The sequence below is a fragment of the Nilaparvata lugens genome, chromosome 8, assembly GCF_014356525.2.
Source record: "Nilaparvata lugens isolate BPH chromosome 8, ASM1435652v1, whole genome shotgun sequence".
NCBI lineage: Eukaryota > Metazoa > Arthropoda > Insecta > Hemiptera > Delphacidae > Nilaparvata > Nilaparvata lugens.
In genome coordinates, this window is record NC_052511.1 from 19,577,295 (window position 1) to 19,600,645 (window position 23,351).

Genomic DNA, 23,351 nt, shown 5'->3' on the forward strand with positions numbered 1-23,351 from the left:
AGTTGGTAATTCAAGTTCAATTCATATTAAAATTATGATTTTTATCATACACGAGTAAATAGAGTTTGTGTTTTGGACCAGCATGAGAAATAACGCCTTCTTAATCTGCTCCAATACACAAGTTGTATTGATCTCAGACATGAATGTGAATGAGTATGATACTGAAAATTCTGAGTTACCGAATATGAGACACGAATGGCACCGCCTGTTCTCTTCACGTTCAACGGAAACATCTGTCCAAACATAGACCAGGGAAAATCAGAAAACGTGAAAATATCAGAAACGTAAATTTTTTTGAATAAATTCCACACATGTAGAAGATTTATAATTCCATTTTTCATCATAAACTCATGAAACCTTGCACTTGTTAACTCCTCACTCTGACTTCACCCGCAAAATGGAAGCAATATCCATTCAACAGTTTAGTACTCGTACAATCAAAATGATTCTCTCAGAGAAAGAAAAACATACTCACCTAGATATCAACTTTTCAAAGCTATTGTGGAGAGGACCTGAGAAATTCAAACGCACGGAATGATACAATTTCACCTCAAATTCAAAACGAGGCTTACAGCTCAATGAGTATACTTATGATTGGGATTGGACTGTCTCTTTTTTCCGTATCTATCTTAATCAACAATTGCTCAATGGGAGATTGCAAAAATCCAAGAGCTATAATTGTTAAGGGCTAATCTTCTAAGTTGTTAAACTGTCCAGCTCTTGATAAACTATCCAGTGGAATTTACTACTGGATTTGAGGGTCAGAAGAGAGCAACAATGATTTTTTGAAACCAAAAATGAGATAATTTACATTGAAAACAATAAACGAGCTTGATTGGTGATAATCTCTTTCATAATATCCTTGGAGTTTTCAAGGAGAGAAAACTGTACTCAGCATTGGGAAATGGGAGAATTATGAATGAACTCAACATGAACCATGGAGGAAGAAATATTTGAAACAAGGAATAAACCGATTGTGTCTCACTCTAATACACCAATAGAATTTAAAATGGGTATTTGTGTAATATTATTTTCCGAACTTCGTGAAGATTCTTCAATGGTCGTGAAAAGTTAGCAGTTGCTTTCAAACTGATCTTCAAATTACGATTTTGATTTTATAAGAAACTCTGAAGAAGAATCCTATCAATTAAATCAAGAATTTATCCCTGCAAGTCATTCCTTACAGGAATGGATTCAAGGTCAAAAAGATTTTAAATTACGTTTCTGATGGGTAGTAGTGAATCAAAATAATATACGGTCTCAATAAAGATCAGATAAAGTTTTTATTTCTCATTTTTCATGTCATGTGCAAACGCTCATGAGAAGGGAATGGAAAACTCGGAATAGGATATTGAACTTTCAGACTTGAAGTTTGATAGGATGTGAGTTCAGTATATGGTATACTCAAGTATATTATGATCACTCTCCAGTAGATTGCTAGAAGCTTCCAAATTACTTTTCCAGTGCGCTAGTCATTTCATTCGTTAACACGCCGTTGTACTTGAACAAGTTTTGTAGTTTGAATGACGTCAGTTTATGTTCAAATTTATGTTTATTTGTTGGAGCACATGTGCAAGGCTAGAAGCAATTTGGCTTAGCGGACGATCAATATGAGAAGTGCCACTACACATACTAACTTATATGTGATATTCCCTTATGTGTGAACAACACAGTTGGAAATGTTAAGAGCTTTTGGCCCAAGTTGTATTCTGGTGATCCATATTACTCCGTGAGTACATAATGATAGATTATACTTATTTGGATTGTACCAATATCACAAAATTAATAATTATTTTGAGGGTGGCCTTGCTAAGTAGTGAAGTGAGTGTGTGCATAGAAAAGTAGTTATGGATATGGTATTAAAAAACGATTACTCCCTATATTCACTACTCTCATGGTATATTTAGTTTGAAAAGGGTATTGATATTCCGTTGTCACTGAAGAAGGAAATACCAAATGATATACGATTGATATTTTTTTGTGATTTTATGATCACATACTTAGGATCACTGTAGTCTCTGGTTAGTCCTCTTTCTTTGTTTATTCGCTTCAATTCTCTTCTTTTCTTCCCAGTACCTTCACATTCTGTCAAATCTTTCTTTTCTCAAGTCATCTGAACAAACCCGTTGCCTTCTTCTAATTGTTTCTATTGATAAGATTCTATTTCTGTCAGTGATGTTTTCCCAATAAATTGTTGTGTGATTTTTGACACCGTCAATAGTTAAATTCAGTTCCGACATGTCTTATAATATTAATATGTCCTATAATTATAATTTCTTCTCATAGTAAATATTATTGCTATGTGTGACACACTTTCATGCATCGGAGTTATTCTCAAAATATATTATAATGAATACTTTCTGCAACTCAATTTTAAAATTTCACTGATTTATTCATCACTGAGAATTTTATTCTACTTGAGGGAAGGAACAACATGCATATTGTGCTGAAAACGTTAATATGCGTCAAAATCTAGCAAAATTCAGAGATTTATTTCAGATATGCAGATTGATTCTCAACAATAAACCTGTAGATCAACAACATATTACAGCGAAGAAAAATAATTCCAAAGAGTATATACAAGTTTAATGGATTTGATTTTCATAAGAGAGTACTAAAAAAAATCATTTATGAATGAATTCTTAATTATTGGCAAGATAGCCCAGAGCTATGACAATAGACAATATATTGTTGGTGGATGGCAGTTGGGTTCAATATTTCCTCATAATTCTACAGTAAAGAGAAACAGGCTATTCACTCATCCTTGTTTCAGAGTTGATTAAAGATTCTCTTGATGTGTATTGAGATTCTTCTGGATTTACCTTATATACCTTATACGCGGGTTTTTACAGCCTTCCCGGCCGTTTGCCGCACTCAACACGCCATCTGCCTCTATCTCTCCATACGACTTGTTGAATGCCCCTGCTCTTCATGGCCTCTTCTATGTTTTGCTGTCAAACCGTTCACGGTCGTCCTCGTTTTCTCCTCTCAGCCGGAATCCACTCATATACCATCTTTGGTATGCGACTGGGGCTCATTCTTCTGAGATGTCCGTACCACTGCAGTTGTTTTTCCTCCACCTCATCCACCACTTTCATTTCTCCCTTATAACCTCATTTTTCACCCTATCTCTCAAGGTCAGCTGGCAACATCTTCTCCAGTAATTCATCTCCATAGCCAATAATCTTTGTTTTAGTCTCTTGGTTAATGTCCATACTTCCGCTCAATAAGTTACACAGCTCATCACAATTGTTTTGAAAACCTGCTTCTTTACTCTTTCTGATATATCATCCGTCCAAAGTATTGATGAGCAATTTGAAATTGTAAATAATATGTTTGTGATACTTTAAATATAATGCTCTGCTATACACATTCTAGTTGAAACTGAATGCATTTACTGATTCAATTTGTTGGGATGACAACTTGGTATGATGTGAGATGGAATAAATAGATACTATATCAAGATCATAAAAAAATTTCATGAACTGATACATAGAAAAACTACTCTACTACTTCATAAATGATTCATTCACAGTGTTACCAAAGGGGGTGTGGTCTACTTTGAAGCATCTCGTTCACAGCATCATACCATGATTCTTTTAGTATCAGAATCCTGTAATTTTTTCAAGTGTTCTTCCATGATTACAATGATTGATTAGTTTTATAATAATCCATATTCGTGTTATCAATAATTTCTCTTTAATCTCATAAATTTGTATGTGAATATCATGAGAGAAATAAAATAGGTAATTATTATTATTATTGAATTAAATTTCATGAACTGATACATAGAAAAACTACTCTACTACTTCATAAATGATTCATTCACAGTGTTACCAAAGGGGGTGTGGTCTACTTTGAAGCATCTCGTTCACAGCATCATACCATGATTCTTTTAGTATCAGAATCCTGTAATTTTTTCAAGTGTTCTTCCATGATTACAATGATTGATTAGTTTTATAATAATCCATATTCGTGTTATCAATAATTTCTCTTTGATCTCATAAATTTGTATGTGAATATCATGAGAGAAATAAAATAGGTAATTATTATTATTATTGAACGAAAATCCAAATTAAATGCTGTAATAATAATTGTATTGAATAATTGCAATATCAGTAATGTTCATCAATAAAATAGTTATTGGTCGGTTCCGGTCACTCTTTCAATGATAGAGCTGAGAGCACGGCGCTTATCTAATCTGAACGATTGAATCTGTATTGTCTGCAGCATTTTCATTCCCAAAGAAAAAATTCTTATTTCCATTTATATAAACGTCACTTTATATTTCCTATCTATGGAAACGACTCGTCACATATACGGGTGATGTGAATATGATCATGAATATGATTCATGGATCATATTTCCCAGGCAGAATCGTATTTGATATTTTATTCATAGGCTTCACCATTGCTTGTGACTTGGTTGTTTGAGTATATTGAGCCAACATACAAAATCAAAGAGTTGCATTCCCCAATATCAAGACTGCCTGACTATTGACTTCCATCCCCAGTTGGCAATATCGTTATAGTTGGATTTACCCCAAACTTTCAGTATCAGCTGAATGGGGAGCGTTGGAGATATTGATAAGGAATGCTGACGGTTTGAAGTGGATAGCGTATTCTCTGTTTCAAGTTAGGAATAGAACTTTGCTGCTCCACTCAACCTCCTCTTTCCAATAGTTTCAAATTGAATACTCCCCTGGTTACAATTTCTCGATTCAATTTCATCTGCTCTTCTGTGGATGTGCCGTTTTCCTACCTCTTTTTCCGTGTATGTGGCAGGAACAGGACATTGTGACAGTTTCACATACGTGTGAACATTGAACTGAATCCATATTTCTGAACGAATCCTTATGGAAATTTAGAAATTTTGTCGGATTGAAGTTGAAAAATAAGTGTCAATGTGAAGATAGGATTTGGTGATTCAAGAGCGTGATTGCATATAACTTCTCCTTTCTAAAAAGAAATAGATCTATGGAAGTGATGTTGAAGCTCATAACTATTTGTTGGTGCATCTGGTCTCTATAGTAGTCACCATTCCAACGATAGAACCGAGAACACGTCTTTAGACTTCATACAATCTGTTTCAGTCTGATCTGATTTGATTTTACTTGTTTCATTTTAACTTTCATTAGTTCACTACAACATTCACCCACAATCCAAAACAAATTTATTAGATTTGAATTTTCAAGAATCTGGAATCTCTTCAAAAGTTTTCACATTCAACTCCATATTTAAATAAAGATATCAGTACAATAATAATTAAAGACTTCTAAGAACATAATTTGAATTAGAAAATTATTTACAAAGAATGTATAGATTATTCATTTTTCTATACTTTATTGGTTCATACTCGCTATTAGTATTGATGTTTTTTGTCATAGAATTGATTCCAAAACATGTTTCTCAAACTTACAGCTTGTATACTTTTACATAATGTAAAATGTAAATTGAATGTATTGTGTCTCCATTATTACTTCTTCTTCATTATTTATTCTCCCACTTCTTACAGATAAGCACTCTGTTTTACTGTTATAATAGTGTATGCTGATGATCTTCACAATACCCTCTTCATTATCGGTGTTTGATCAAGGCAAGTTGATTCAAAATTGGTCAATAAAATCTCATGAAAATTTATAACATTACAATTTTCGAAGCTTACTTTCATCCTGCAACTTTCAAGAAATATTATAAAATCCAACGTTTTAGCCTCATTATCTCTCATCTTTTCTCTACCTTCTTGGTTCATAATTTGCCATCTCACAGCAGAGAAACTGGCTGGCAGTGTTCAAATAGAAAATAAATGGCAGAGGGCGTAAAAGGACTACAAAGATAAATAAAGAAGAGACGTTTCTCATCTCCCGGGATTCGCTTTTTCCAATAAAAGAACGCAAGAAAAATAGGATTTGCTGAATTTTTTAGTTCGCCATCCTGTTAATGGCGGCTCACCTCTCTGAACTTTCCGTCCATTTGCCCCAAATCACACCATTTTCTTCTCCGATGAAAAGGGATAAGATGGAAAAGAGGAGTAGATGGAGGAATGGGATGGGAAGGAAGGAGGAGTTGGAGATATGGGTGGGGATGACGAAAACGGGAGAGAAGAAAGCTTTTTTCTCTCAACAGTGAGAAGCTTCGTTAATTCTTTGTTGAGCTGGGATAGAAACGATCACCAGAGGGAAGAAACTCAAGATGAATTCTTTTCTCTTGTACTGTAACTGAATTATTAGCATCAATTCAGAAAAAAATCATAGTCATGTACAATTTATCCATCCTTGTTGTGATGAAATAGAAACAAAATCGAAATTACAAGAATTTCATCAACTAAGTCTAAAATAGTAGATGAAAAGATGGATATAAATTTGGTTCTTCAAATTGGAAGTGTTGATCGTAGTTGGTGGATCCATTGAACCATCTATATTATATAAAAGCGAAATGGCACTCACTCACTCACTGACTGACTGACTGACTCACTCACTCACTCACTCGCAGAACTAAAAATCTACCGGACCAAATACGTTCAAATTTTGGTAGGTATGTTCAGTTGGCCCTTTAGAGGCGCACTAAGAAATTTTTTGGCAATATTTTAACTCTAAGGGTGGTTTTCAAGGGTTTATAGTTCGTCTTTTAGCATGTATATTCTTCTTATTTCAATCTCTTAATAATTGAAAAATGTACTTACCATAATTATGTTAATATAGAACTATAATCTAGAGAGAGTACCTCTTCGAAACAGTTGTTAACTGGTAACTTAATTAATAATTTTGTCAGGTTGGCATTAAGTTGAGTTGACTTTGTTAGGTTGGCACCAAGTTGAAGATTGAAATGCATTTATCGCGGAAAAATCGATTGGTCACTGCTACTTCAATCAGAGCTATTACTGGGAATATTATATCACCTGATATGGCGAGCGAAGCGAGCCCGATGATTTAATTTTTACGGGGTCCAGAGGGCGGAGCCCCCTGGCTAGACGGATATGGCGAGCGAAGCGAGTCTGACGGCTAGTCTTTCATATTTCGTTATTTACGATTACATGCTCTCAAAGTGACCACATATATTCCGCAGTTCATCCCTTCCTTCTACACGTTCAACCTGTGTAGCCAAGAGAGCGTATTGACAATGAGCCCTATCAGCCATGACCTGAAAATTTATAACCCTGATTTAATAGAAAAAATGGATGTGAAAAATCCGGAGACGTTCGTTGAAGATGAAATCTTCTTACAGCTAACAATTTCCAAAATCTATTCCAAACAGTGAACTTTATCCGGATCATTAACTTGGATGAAATCCTAAAATCTCAAATCCCCCACTCACCTTGAATAGAATCTCTGAGTGTCTAATACAGCAGTGCTTCCACGTACGATAATCATTGTCAATACCATCACTGACAAATTCGATTAAGGATCATGCAATCTCGATAATAGGATTCGAGTTGAGAGGCTGTCAAAGCCTCTTAGGATCCAAATTCCTCCACAATCACCCCGATTCTAGATGTGGATAGATGTAGGATGTAGGTATATTATGTAATAGCTTACTGAATTTCAGGCTCCCACGTACAATGTGTAATGTATAATACTATCTATACACACCACAGAAACAATATATCATCACAAATATATATTATGCATGTGTTGTAGACATTCAAGTAAAATCCAATCTCATCCTGGTGTTACACTCGTATTTACTGAATACTACCTACGTACATGTGATAATTTAGGTACATAATCCAGGCTTTCCCGTTGTTATATGCTGGAGAGCCGTGCATCCTGAATCTGATGAGGGAGGATTTGGAATTAGAGGCTGCGGTTAAGAGTAGGTGACAAGCTGAGTTATATTGGATTTCCACCCAAATAGTGTTTGTCAACAGAATTGAGATGGGTTTAGTGTTATCCGATGTGGCAGTACCCTTTTAGGCAATGTACAGTGCTTGTAATCAAGTGTCACTTCGGAGTAAGTTCTCATCAGTTTTTGATAGTGAAGTTGTTGTAGGCTCTACAGTTTGAAATATGAAGCATTATCAACATTTTAATTCCAAATGCATTCAACAAATCAACTTACTGCTTAACTGATATATTATGTATTCATTGCACTACCCTCCAACTTCAATTACAATAAGCTAGAGGAAAAGTTTCAAATGAATCTATTGGAATTTCCCTTTCACGTTATTACCTTGTGACCTCCTGACGTGTTTTGTAACTAACTTTTCTTTTTTGTATGATTTCAGGGACCAGCAGACTCTAGAGTTTCCACTCCATCAGTAGAAGATTGTAGATCAAAATGCCTGTTGGAGGAAGAGTTGCAGGCAAAGTTGGAATCTATTCCAACGTCAGAGACAGTAAGCAAATCATCCATACCTATAATCATCCTATAATCTATTATTTGAATGAAGTTCAATATTGAGTTATTCCAGAATAACATTGATGTAGATCCTGAAGCTGGTTCAACTGCAGTTTTTGTGAAACCTAATCAATAATTCAGGACACGTAGCAAGAATGTTACACTTGAATGGAGCTAGCTTATGGATACAATACTTTTTATCATTTTAATCAATTTTGCAAACTCTGTTACAGCTTTGGACAATATTCTCTCATTACTAATTATTCATGAATTTCCCAAATTGTAATGAATTACATATTATTTTGTTCCCTAACCTCTACAGGTTATAATCTCAAAGGATTTCAGTATCATGCTACCACTCCAGACATTAATTTATTTCAGCTCTAAATGACCTATTTTCAATTCAACCAATAATGGTTTCATTTATAGGATATAGTTGAAACAAAAAGAAATTATGAAGAACGATGAAAGATAAGTAGATATATCATTTGAAACCGGAACTGGTGCGTATGCCTAATCCTGGGAAGAAGAAGATGGCTTCTTCCAATATCTCTCGTGAAAATATTCGGCAATGTCATCCTCTGCTTGTCTCAAACTCTCATTCCTGAACGAAGAGATAATCTGAATAAATATTAGAAACTTTGAACAAATATCAAAAATTCAACTCAATTTTTCCAAACACTATTAAAATTTGACACATTTTTCCCATTATGACTCTCTAATCTATTCTCTCTCTACTCCTGTCCAGATCTCAACATCTCATGCCCGAATGAGGAGTTCATTTAAACCTTGATCAGCAATAGTTTTGTCAGCTCAAAAATCTTAGTCATATCATAGAAAAAAGATAGCATTTTTGTTCCGATTTTTTGTCAACTCATTATTACTGTGTTGGCCGGGTGAGAGTGTAAGAACGGCACAGTATGAGAGACTACAAACGTCACATAGCTTCAGGAAAAGGAAGTTCTGTGACTATCGGTTTGAAAATAGTGGAATTTTCAACATAAACGCTCTAAACCATGAGATATCCTCTTATGTTATCTTTTCTCTATAGTCATATCTTGTCAAACATAATAGATCTCAGTCAACTTTGCAAATACTGCTACAACTATTGTACTTTTCCATCACTAATTTGTTGACGTATGTGTCTTGTCCTGTCTAGATCACAACTTCTCTTGTCTGAATGAGCAGTTAATTCGAACCTTGATCAGCAATAATTTTGTCAGCTCAGAAGTCATATCCAATCTTGCCAAACATAATGGGCCATATGAATAAAGTTGAGCATTTGCTTATACTTCTAAAATATGGAGCATTTGCTTCATTTTCTATGAATAAACGTGAGCAAAACCTTTTGCTCATGCTCATCAGAAAAATAGTTTTGAGCATTTGCTCAAAAGTAAACGCTTTTGCTTAAAATTGTATGAATAAAATAGAGCATTTGCTCAACTTTTGAAGCAAATGCTTCAAAAAAGGTGAGTCTAGTCTAGAGCAGCTTATCACCTTTTGCTCATAGTAAAACGGCTCAACTAATCCCCGTATGAGGAAGAGAATACTATACCAGATACGATCACAACCAATAGTTGAGAACTATGAAACTCTTATTGGATTCAACCAATATATATATATATATATATATATATATATATATATCACCATTATCCCTACAAAAGAATAAATACAAAAGATAGTCATCACAAAATAGGAGATAGGCATTTAAGAAGATGAGAGTGTGGACGATTATAAGAAGGCTATTGTAAGAATATGCTGAAGATTATTATAGAGATGTCATTTTTTCACGCTATTATTTCAAAATTCTAAACTCAACTAACCTAAAACTCTATTCATAAATAGAAAACAGAGCAGACGACGCAAACATAAGCGGTGCACCCTATTTGCATATTTAGCGCTTCCGTGAGCTATAAGAACAAACTACGGCTACAAAAGCGAATCAGCTGATGAAAAATCTCTAAAATACGTGAGCATTTGCTCCAAAGTTCAGGAGCATAAGATAAGAGTATAAGGTAAAGCTTATTCATATTAAAATGAGCAAATGCTTTTGCTTCTACCTTATGCTCCATGCTCTTGCTCATGAGCATTTGCTCTGGTTTTATTCATATGGGCCAATATATCTCAGTCAACTTTGCTACCCCTGCTACAACCCTTGTACTTTTCCCATCACTAATTTCTTGACGTTCATGTCTTGTGCTGTGCAGGTCACAACTTCTCGGGCCTGAACGAAGAGATAATCTGGATCTCGATCGGCATGGGTATCACAATCGCCATCCTCATCACGATCGCACTCTGCTACCTGCTCTACGAGAAGTGCAAACGCAAACGCTCGCCCTTGTATACGCCCGCCTGACAAAGGGCCAGCTACTCGCCCTACCCACTTCCACCCTTGCCACTGCCACTGCCAAGGGCCCAAAAGGAGTACTACATTACTGTATGATCACCTAGGTCGGTGTCATCATCGTCATCGTCATCGTCATCGTCATCCAATCATCGTCAGGATTTGTCATCGAAACCTATCGCGTTGTCACCGCCGTCTCAGGTTAGGCATATTTGAGTGAATACGGTCAGGTGAGAAAGGTTGAGTTAGGTGAGAATATTGATCTAGGTAGAAACATTAGTTGGTTGTGGTGTTAGGTGTTGGAATTTATTGAGATATAACGTGGATGCATTGATTGAAGTACTTTATATTTTTTGGACAGTGCGATATTGTAGTTTATTGGATTTCATTGAATAGATAATATACGGTACGGTACTAAAAAACTTTTGTCAATAGTTCTATATTCAGTTATGTGTGAAATATGTAATATAAGACCTATTGGATAAGACCTACAGGTGTGGTATTATGTGATTGATAGATGATGATATAATTTTTTATGACCATGCTAAGATTACTGGAATGCTTCCTGATAGCAATCTTTTTTCTGAGATCAGAAATATTGATAATTTATGCTTGGAGATATATTTACGATAATTTGTGTACATTTAAAACAAATGTGTATCGTTTCCAGAAATCAGAAAAGTATTCATTACATGCTCAGGTATTATCTCACTCCGGGGCGAAGGAGAGTGGAGATGGTAGATGATGTCAGGGATGAAGAAAAAATACTTCATTCTGAAGAGAATTGCACATGACAGAGAGGAATAGGGAAGGAGGAATCATGTATGGACCTGCCATAAAACAGAGCACTGATGATGATAATTTATTATCTCAATATGTGAAGCCTCTGACTTTTAACTCATGTTCGTATTCATCAGTCAATGAAGAAATAAATTATGGTGAACTATCTTTATTAGGCCTAAAATGAAATCAATTTTGTTACTGGTGACACTAAAAGGGCTGCGGGTAACTGATGGTAAGCGATAACCGGTAACCGGTAACCGATCTATTCTCGGTAGAGTAAGATATAATTATAATATCATCCATAATTAATATGCATTTCAGATTCAAATTTTAAAAAGCATGGAGATGGAGCAAATATTTCACTCAAAAATTTCAAGCAATTTGAGTGTTATGCAAACATGGCTCAGTCTTACTAGATTCAATGATCCTCTTCCTAGGAAAAAGTAATTGCTTTCAAATGTACTCATCAATTTTATCTGTGACAAAACTGGCTATGTAGTATCCTGAATTCGAAATCCTTGAATTCCTACTTCAGCTCCTGGTGATTCGCTGTAAATAATTTACAGGCAATAATAATGTTTTACTGCAATCGAGCTCCTTTGTAAAGAACGTCAAATACTAGACATAGACTAGCAATATTTCTCGACAAATATTCCCCTATTCTATAAAATGACCGAAATGAATATTGTGCAAAAATGATAAAAGGGACGAATATCAGGCAAAAATGATAAAAGAGCTGCTTCCAATTAGATGAGCTTGCTTGTTTTAATAACGAGAACTCAGCTTCTCAAAACACTCCTGATATTTGACACCTTTCCTGAAGTTTCCGTGCTGGAAATACAACATGAGTTGTGGAACCAAATGAAGTGAGAAAATTAATTTTGTTAGAGACAAAGGCACAAAAAGATGAGCGTTTTGTTGTGAGGAGCTAAAAATGGAAAACTCTCTGATAATAAAGAGCTTCCTTTCTTTTATACCCGGGGCTTCCTCTCTGCAGCACCGTCACCAGTGACTGAATATCAAAATGAAATTCCTGAGAGGAATTTGGAATAGAGAGATGTCTTCATTTCATGGAAAATAGACTGTTCTGTATATTAAAATCGACTATACTGGACAATTTATTTTCTTTAAGTGCTCGTATGGTGATCCAGGACATGAGATGATAATTTCTATTGAATTGGGGTTACTTGGCTGGAAATAGTTTAGTATGATAAATCAGTATGTTTTTCGATCAAAAAGATATGATTGAACGAATTATTTTATATTGGATGAAGTGATATGAAGTGAATAAAAGGCCTCCATGTAAGATTGTATACAATAGCACAATTATGTAGGCCTACAGGCACATACCAGGTCATAGTTCAATAATAACAGTTATAACCCAAATTAAGAGTGTTCTACATGTTCAAAATTTATGTTGTTGCTCTACAGTATGTATCACTACTGAAACTATATGAAGAAAGGAATCTAGAATATATGGAATATATCCTAGATCGCTGTCTACAATCTAACATATTTCAAAACTGAATAAGTGATGCTGGAAAAATATATATGAGTCACTGCAGGAAGATTGAGCTGGAAATAATTTATAGGGTAAAGTTTTGGAATACTTTTTTTTAATTTATAGTGCTTTCAGCTATATAGATGAAAACCACAATGCATTTATGGGTAAAGCATTTGAACTATCAGTGTTGGAGCACATGATACCGTACACTCTCTTCTAAATTGGGAGAAATTAAGATCAACTTAGGATCGTAATCTCATAATATAGAATACAAGCTCCAATTCATCCTCTCATAGTGACGACTATCGAGAAAGTTCTTCTTGTATTGAATTTCTTATTCTGTGAAAACGATTTCATAGATTCTATTCTTGATAATAATAATCTAATCAGCAAATATCAAATGTTGATTTTCATAGGTTTTTGATAGTAAAATGTTGCAGGATGTGAAAGTGTAATCTATCAGTATTCCTATATTTTCCATGTAAATAAATTTCTTCTAATCTTAATGTTTTGAGAAATCTAGATCTCCTAATGGAAATTAGCAACAATGTATACAGTAGTCATATTCATGTTGTAACACCAAAACACTCATTACAGTATTAACAAAAGCCATACGAATTTACTTTTAGTACTAAAATAGTATTTCAGAACAGTAGCTTAGTTTCTAATGAGACTGCAAATATTATATATATATATTTATGAATAACCCTGAGCAGGATAGTAGACGTTGTCTATTCTGACTTCATCGTATACTGTGAAAAATGATTGATAAATTATTATAATAAGGAGGTATCTGACCAATAAAATTGAAATAAGAGTGGTTTAGATTGAAAATTCTATTACTGTTTGCCCATTTGGTGAAGATTGAATAATCCTGATACAAAGTCCATGTAGTTTGTCCCAGTTTTATTCATGTGCTTTTAAATTTATTGTGTGATTTCCTTTAACAGAGGAAAAATTGTGATCCTCTATCATACTCTACTATTAGATTTTTGTGATAATTATTCGTAATCTGTTGAGAGACTACAGTGGTTCATATTACATAGCACTTGTTTGATGTGCCAAATATTATGAGTTATTGATATTGTTGATTTTTTCCGATAGGGAAAATTGTGATTCTGTATTATATTCTACAACTTCTTGTACAGGTAGATTGTGAAAGACTGTGATTTTCAATAAATGTTTGCAAAGTGTTCGTATTATTCGATGGATTCTGAACACAGAGGTCGTTCATGAAGTGTGTTTCTATATAGATAATACTATAATTTATAAATCTATAGGATATCACTTCTCTTCAATAAAATTTCGTTATATAGGATGACTGAGCTTCAAACAACCTCTGTAGTCAGACACAAGGAATCCCACAACCCTTACCTCTCTTTTCAATCGATAATAGAACTGACGAATAATTATTATTTTGAATTTGCTTTAAGGAATACGAGGGCAGTCTGAATAGTTTACGACCTTCATAGAGTAATAGTGATAACACCCGTGAATAAGAGATGGTGTATCTCATTGGTTAGGTATTTTGTTAAGACTTTTTTGGTCAATTTGTACACTTAAATTTTAACAATTTTGGTTTTTATGTTACAGTTGTTCAATTTATACAATGTCAGGTGCTGGTTGGCTGTTGTCTACAGTCTGCACACATCAGACCAAAACTGGTTCAATTCTGACACTGTTGGCGCAGTTTACTAGCAAATAATACGTGTCAAATGATAGATGAAATTCTAGTTAGCTACTATCAAGAATAGTATATAGATATATACTATCTTTGAGTAACTGTGACCGAAAGCTACACCTACTGTTGTTCACGAGAGTTGACTTCTCCATGGTCAAGTCGGGAACACTTCAAACTACTCGTATATGGAAAACTCATATTTCATGTTCTTGAATAACTCATAATAATATAGTACCTTATTATAGTATTATCTCTTTTCTGTATAGGACTACTTGTAATATGAATAGAAATAAAAATCTCAGTACCCTTTTTATTAATTATTTTATCACAACATGTTTCAACATTGATGCCATTTTCAAATGATATGGAGTGAATAAATTGATACTGCTGGAAGATAATAATAATAATATAATAATAATAATAATAATAATAATAATAATAATAATAATAATAATAATAATAATAATAATAATAATAATAATAAGAGTGAGTAATAGTAGAGTGATTTTGGAAGAGTGCTGCAGTTTCCCGAAAAATCCACTGGAACAGGTAAACAGTTCAGAAAATCATTATTATGACATTACACTCTCCAAATGATAGGATCAAAAATGTTATCAGTGAAAACATCAAGCTATGTCATAGACAGTCCAGATGAATACATAATAATATATACATAATACCTTATGGCAGCAAAACGCAATAAATAGAACTGATATTTTATCCAGATAAATAAAGCTGATGCTTGTAAAGAGCAGGCTTATTCACCCAGTGTTGTTTGAATTTGAGTTTTCGCTTCTCAAAATTATTTTTCCTGTTGTTGCACAAAATACAGAACAGTGTATCATTCTGTATCATGGCGCTTATTAGTACTGGTCCATGCTCCATTAATATCAAATGCTAGATGTTTTCCGGCAGCTACTCTATGGGTGAGATTCACATATAACTGTCAGCATTGGCTGAATGGGAGGCAATGATGTTATTCATGGGGAATGCTGACAGTTGCCAGTGAATGTGTTGGAATCGGTGATGACAGTTGTTGATGATTCATTACGTTGGCCGTCATTTGTCTCCATTATAATGACACAGGACTGGTCCATTTCAGCTACCATTCGTATGAATAATTCATCATTCATCGATGAATACCATGTCATGTATTCACTTTGATTTCATCATGCTAGCTTATTCATTCACCAAATCTGAGAATATACAATCAATAGATAACCCATCAAAATTATTATTACCCAAAAATATGGGTCAACCACTTCTTACGTAATTGGTATTATCTCATCTCCAACCAAAATAACATATTCACAGAATAGATACAATTTATAGACCCATAATACAAAATAGTTGATGATTGATCAATCTGCAACAAATTAATATAATAATTGAATTGAACTTGCTATCTAAAGGTGCGTACAGACTTGAGTGTCACGAACACAAGCAATTCACTTTTTATCAGCTGATGCTAAGATTATTTCATCTGTATCTCACCGTTTCTGTACAAATACAGATAATAATATAATCAGCTGATGAAAAGCGAAAAACGCGTGTTCGTGGCGCATAAGTCTGTATGCACCTTAACAATTATTACTTTTGGAAGTCGTTTTTGCCAAATTGAGCTCCATGGCAACTCTTATGCTATCTCCATACAAATTGTTGGAAAGAAGTTCGTGAAAAAGATTTCAGTCCCAATTTTCTTTCAAGAGCACTTCACATTGCTCAAATTATTCGCGGAACATTCCGAGTGAAGAGTAAACAGGAGCTCCATCGATATTTCTGTAATATCTGATCGAGAGGAGGAATGAATTTGGATTTTTTTCAAACGAAAATCATCCAACTCGCAATTTATTTGCTTTTCGAGTAGCTTCTTCCTTGAAAATGCTGGAGGCAAAATACATCGAGAGAGGCTCTAAAAAATAGAATAATGTGAACCAACTGAGACGGATTCTTTTTCAGAAATGCAAACCTTCCTACAATTCCTTCGTCCATTTATAATGCAAATAATAATATTTTAGAGGAAAGGCGAATGATATTCTCAAGTCTTGAGAATTCACATCTACTTTTGAAGTGCTCACAGTAGAAATGTTGAATCTCACTGTAGTAGCTCGATTGCTGCATTGATGGATAGTTATAATAATTGAATAAACTGGAGAATCTCAATACTTTACCTCAATATATTTAACTACTTGATTCGAATGAGCTTGTTTTCGACTTGGAGAATCCAAATTACCTGATTCTCCAATATATATCGTGCCATTCACATAATCTCTTTAATACCAAGTTGATATACTTGATAGGTTGATTGTGATAATGTACCTAAACTCATTTGTTTGGTTATACAGGGAAGATGAATACTGTCTATAATATACTCTATCGAATATTCTTTAATATTATATCCTTCTGATTTTAATAAAGAATCCGTTCAATATCAATCATCAGATAAAATAGAAGAGTCTAAATAAATTACTATATGTCAGATTTCAAATCAATCAATTGGAAATGAACTCACTTTTCAACAAACTTTTCACTTTAGTTCACCAAGTCAAATCCCGTTTTATAAATTGCACCGAGTTGGGTCAATTCTCACCGTTTGGTTTAATAGATAGTATGATTCACTACCTTAATATCAACCACGGTTGAAAGCAAATTAGCTTATGAATGTAATCTTCAGATGAAATCAAGTTTTATGAACTTCAATCTTTCAAATTATGTCACTATTCACAAATCTAGTAGTTGGCATCATCCTCAGAAAAAATTGAAGATTTCTCATTGAAAAAGAGAATGTAGGAGCAACTATGGAGAAAAGCATTAGTAAAAATGAAACAGCGCACATAAATCAACAAAGTCCCTGCTGAGTTATCGGTAGGCAACCCCAGTACAAGAAGCTGCGAGGTAAATCTGTGCTTACTTTCATTCCAGCTTATTTATTCATTTATACATTGATAAATACAATATCAGATTCAGGAATATTAAAAATGGTAATGAATTTTGGAGTGCAGTTCGTTATTTTAGAAAGAAAAATACACAATTGAATATGATAGGTTTGGAGGATTGGGTAGTGTTTCTGAAGAATAAATTCACATCAAATTTGATGGAAAATAGAAATGAAGTAGCTCTGGCAGCCATGAGTCATCCCCTTCTGGATAGGAAAGTTGATTTTCAGGAATTAGAAGCCATACTAAAAAAAACTAAAAACAAAAAAACTCCTGGCATCGATGGCTTTTCTTACGAATTCTATAAGTCTCTTCCATTTTCCTGGAAAAATTACATGGTAGAATTATTTAATTGCATACTGGATAAGGGTAGAATTCCAACAAGCTGGGCGGAGATGATTTTGTTCCTATTGTTTAAAAAAGGCGATAAACTGAACCCAAAGAATTACAGGGCAATAGCTATTTCAAACTGTCTGTTTAAAATTTTTACAAATTTGTTAACTGTGCGTTTATCAACCTGGGCAGAGTATTTCCATGTACTTGGCGAGAGTCAATCTGGCTTTCGTAGAGGTCGTGGTTGCATGGATAATATCTTTTCACTTTATTCTATTATTTATTACTATCTCGAATTGAAGCATCAACCCATGTATGGAATTTTCGTAGATTATGAAGCCGCGTTTGACTCCATTCCTCATTGTAAGCTGTGGCCCAGATTAAGTAATTTTGGGGTGAGCGGTAAATTTCTTTGTGTCCTTAAAGACATTTATTCCAAAGCTACGGTGGCAGTTGACATAGGTCGTTCCGGTGCCCGTTCAGAGCCAGTTAGGGTCTCAAGGGGCGTATTGCAGGGGGACCCGGCGAGTCCGCTTCTTTTTTCCCTGTACATAGCTGACATGGAGGATTATTTCAGAAAGAAGGGGCTCTCTGGACTTAGAATTGGCAGTGATAACGATATCATTATGCTTCAGTACGCTGATGATGTGGTGATCCTGGCGGATAGTGTACCGGATATACGGAATAAATTAAAATGTCTAGTCGAGTACAGTGAGGAATTGGGTTTGAGGGTGAATTCGGAAAAGACCAAAGTATTACCATTTCACAGGGGCAGATTGAGAGCACTTAGGCCCTTTTTTGTCAATGGATATTGTATAGAGATATGTAAAGAATATAATTATTTAGGAGTCACTTTCCAGTCATCAGGCTAAAACTGAGACAGGTGCAATGATGGCGGTTCTAGCAAAGGTGAAATCGGATGATTGGTTAGGAAAAATTAAACTATTCGATTCGGTAATTCTACCATCTGCATTGTATGGAGCTGAAGTCTGGTCCCTAGGTAGAGAGGAGGCTGTCGAGCGTGTTCAATTATTTTTTCTCAAGCGTACACTTTTATTAAATCGCGCCGCTCCCGGGTGGGCAGTCAGGATAGAGACAAACCGCTCCAGTTTGAAACTGTATCTTTTTGAGAGGCAGTTGAACTGGCTGTTGAAAATTCTAAATATGAGTGAATCAAGAATACCTTATGTATGTTACAGGGTTCTTTGCCAATCTAAATATGACAGGAGGGATAATTGGGTGCACTGTATTAGGAGACAGCTGAGGGATATTGGAGTGGAAAGACCAGGGTTTTCAGATGAGTTCGATGGGTTTGATGAGGTGGATTTAAGCAACTCTTATGCTGCTATATTGAATAAATACTCATGGCTGTTGAGAGAGGTGGATAGGCAGAACGCACTGGGTTCTCTTACTTGTCAACGATATTCAAAACTGAATCCAAATTTCATAATAGCAGAGCAATTGACTGTCCCAATGCCAATAAATAGAGTGAGATGTGTTACGCAGTTGCGCATACCAACGATAACCGGTGTGCATTTGTTCTTTAATAATTGTAGAAAGACTAATCTCAATCCGGAGAATGGGTACTTGGCGTGTGGCTCCGGCTTGGAGACATTGGAGCATTTTTTCATTAATTGTGGAAGATATCATAATTTGAGAATCAAGTATCTGATGAAACACATAAAAAATATTGTTAGTCCTTCAGATCAAGTGTTAGTTTTATTATCAAACCTAAATAGCGAAAAAATAAAAAACGTCTACATGTTCTGTATTGAGGCTATCGAAGAAAGATATAAGGCTATAGATAGTAATTTATCATCTGCTTGAATATACAGGGTGTTTCAGAAGTAGTGTCGAGAATTTTAGGGTATTGTACCTGGATGCTAGGAGACTACAAATGTCATATTTGAAGTGTCCAAAACTCAGCGGTTATCCTTATAGCTGCCATTTTGTTTTTTTCACTTAAAAATTTTTATCTCAAGAACGAAATGTTGTATTGATCTGAAATTTGGCATGAATATTTATGCTATAAAGACTCAACTATAAAAAATAAAAAAAAATTTTTTCGTTGAAACTTTTCGAAAATGGCGGCCATTTTAAATTTTTGATGGCGAATATCTCGAAAACCGTCCATTTTACAGAAAATTTACAAGAGACAAAAAAGTTAGAAAATTTTTTCACGATTCCAATGATACCTAATTTATTGAGATTGGTTGAAGAATAACAGAGAAATTATTTTTTTTCGTACTGCATGCATGACCACTTTTCACCATTTAAAGATCAATATTAATTTTTTTTATAATTTCATGAAAACCGTTCTTATTACAGAAATATACAAGAATAACTTTCCTCCAAATTTTATTTTACATTGAAAAATATTAATTTCACTCAAATCGGTTCACTGATACTAATGCAGCAATTGCTCAAAATGCCGTCCTTCAACTTGATTACACAGTCTGCACCTTTCAATCATGGACCGTCGAACTGCTATAAAAGCATTTTCATCATCTTGAATGGCACCTGCTGCAGCAACCACTCTTGCCACAAGGTCTTCTTCGTTTTCTACTGGCGTGCTGTAAACAAGGTCTTTCATATGGCCCCAGAAAAAAAAATCTAAAGGGTTGAGGTCAGGTGAACGTGCGGGCCACGGTACTGGTCCACCCCGCCCAATCCACCGCTGACGATAGGTCATGTTCAGAAAGTCCGTAACAACATTTCCGAAATGAGCAGGGGCACCATCATGTTGAAACCAAATATTATATCTGTTTGCAAGAGGCACATCTTCCAAAAGTTCTGGTAGTATGTCTCTTAAAAAAGTAATGTACGTGGGAGAATTCAGACGATTAGGAAGAATGTATGGTCCAATCACGCGATTACCTAAGATACCCGTCCAAACATTCAGCGAAAATCTATGCTGATAACCACGCACTTTGACCTCATGAGGATTGTCTAAGGCCCAGACGTGACTGTTGCGAGAGTTGAAGATTCCTTCTCTTGTAAAGCTGGACTCATCGGTAAATAACACATTTTCTAGAAAATTTGGTTGGATAATGTCTTGCTGAAGAAACCAACGGGCACAGTTTACTCTTGGCTCATAGTCGCGTTCAACCAATGAGTGAACTTTTTGAAAGCAGAAGGGGTGAAGTCTTTCCTTGTTTAGTACACGCCACACAGAAGAAGCACTTGAATTGATTTGCTTTGCAACTGCTCTCGTACTCGTTCTAGGATTGAAATCGAATTTCTGCAATACTTCCTCTTCAAAAGCAACATTTCGAACTGCTCGAGGCCTACCAGCAATTACCCTGTTCCGTTCAAATGAACCAACTTCTCTCAGCCGATTGTGAGTTCTTGTGAACACCTTGTCGGAAGGGAGACGGCGGTTTGGAAATGCAGCTGCATACATTCTTCTTGCTTCGGTCGCATTGCCAAGAGCTGCTCCATACATGAAGTGATTATCGGTGTACTCCAGCGAACTAAATTCCATTACAATAATTAAATATTTGTGTAGAAGCAACGTAAGAAAATATTGAAACTGGAAATTTAAGATAGAAATAAGACCTAGGAAACGTGAGACTAAGAAATAGGAAGCACTACATCTGGTTCTTTACTTTTAATGAAATAACAATACTTTTACAAGACAAACATTATCATCTGAAAACCATTGTAAAATCATCTGTTTGCCCATATGGAGCCATACCGAGTTTCAAAGCTTCATCTTAAATACATCTGGAATTAAAAAATTAATATTGATCTTTAAATGGTGAAAAGTGGTCATGCATGCAGTACGAAAAAAATTAATTTCTCTGTTATTCTTCGACCAATCTTAATAAATTAAGATATCATTGGAATCGTGAAAAAATTTGCTAACTTTTTTGTCTCTTGTAAATTTTCTGTAAAATGGACGGTTTTCGAGATATTCGCCATCAAAAATTTAAAATGGCCGCCATTTTGAAAATTTTTTTTTTATTTTTTATAGTTGAGTCTTTATAGCATAAATATTCATGCCAAATTTCAGATCAATACAACATTTCGTTCTTGAGATAAAAATTTTTAAGTGAAAAAAACAAAATGGCAGCTATAAGGATAACCGCTGAGTTTTGGACACTTCAAATATGACATTTGTAGTCTCCTAGTATCCAGGTACAATACCCTAAAATTCTCGACACTACTTCTGAAACACCCTGTATATATATATATATATATATATATATATATATATATATATATATATATATATATATGTATATATATATATATATATATATAGTATGATAGGGATGCTTCGGTGTTTCCGGACCGGGGTTGCTGGCCGCGTTCACCTATATCAAATTACTTTTGACAAAGTATATATCATTGTTTTAAGTTATGTTGCTTGAGCTGTTTTTGGGAAGTGATAGTCATTGATAGCCGAATTATTATTGTACTAATATAATTTAATCCGTCGAATTAATAAAGTTACAAAATATATTATCATTGTGTGTAAATGATAGGTTTAAGTTTTCTAGTCAATATTCACTGTTTCTGGAACAAACGAGCTTTCAATGGTGCTTGATAACTTGCTTATATAGATTTGAACTTCTTACCTTTTTTATGTAAATTTATTGCTTCTTGTCATTATGTTATCGTATGTTTTTACAGTTTAAACTAATTGAATTAGTTAAGTTAACTGAAATTGTTAAGCTTTTTGAGTTTAGTGGATTTGTTGAATGTATAAAACTTATTGGATTTGCTGAACTTGTTGAATGTATTTAAGTTACTCAGTTATTTGAATGTGTGGAATCTATTTGATTTATTGATTGGGAATTACCTTGTACCTTCTAATGTGAGCTTGTTGAATGTTAGAGATTCATAGTAATAATGTTTATTGATTGTAACGTGTGTACTTTCATTGTTCGCGGTTGAATGCAAATTTATAATTGGATCTTGTTATTAGTTTGATCTATTGCCAAACATTTTGTTCATGTGGTTTAATTTAGTCATTGCTAGAATTTGTTATTGAATTTATTTATTTATAGAATTTGTTATACTCAACTCATTTGTATGGTTATACCGTGTACAAATAAAATGATTTATTATTATTATTATTATTAAATACAATATCATTCTCAACTATGAAAAAAATTAAGCTTGAACTTTGAGCATCACCCTTAGCTAAAGTGAGAATCATGTTATAATGTAAGCACATTCTTAACATTGGTTTTCTATCCCTCTCTGTCATTAGACAAAGCATAGTGCTTCATCCTCTTTTAGCTCCCACAATTGCCAAATCGTTTGTACGCATGTATTATGATATACAGACTCTATGTAATGAACCAGCAAAACAGTTGATCTCAATTTTATTGAAAAATAATTAAGAGATCACCTTTATCGATGAGTGAAATATATTTGGAATAGAATAATTCATCATTATTAACAAGAATAACCAATATTA

General features: G+C 34.4%; 1 protein-coding gene across 1 annotated transcript in view; it reads left to right on the forward strand.

Annotated features, from left to right (window-relative positions):
- The window catches only part of LOC111055888, a 92,967-nt gene extending 78,802 nt beyond the window's left edge, over positions 1–14,165 (forward strand). The window contains exons 2-3 of the mRNA XM_022343199.2: positions 8,224–8,334; positions 10,547–14,165. Of these exons, the coding sequence (XP_022198891.1) occupies positions 8,277–8,334; positions 10,547–10,695 (207 nt within the window). The 5' untranslated portion in view covers positions 8,224–8,276 and the 3' untranslated portion in view covers positions 10,696–14,165. The remainder of the gene's footprint in view (positions 1–8,223; positions 8,335–10,546) is intronic.
- The last annotated feature ends 9,186 nt before the right edge of the window (positions 14,166–23,351 follow it).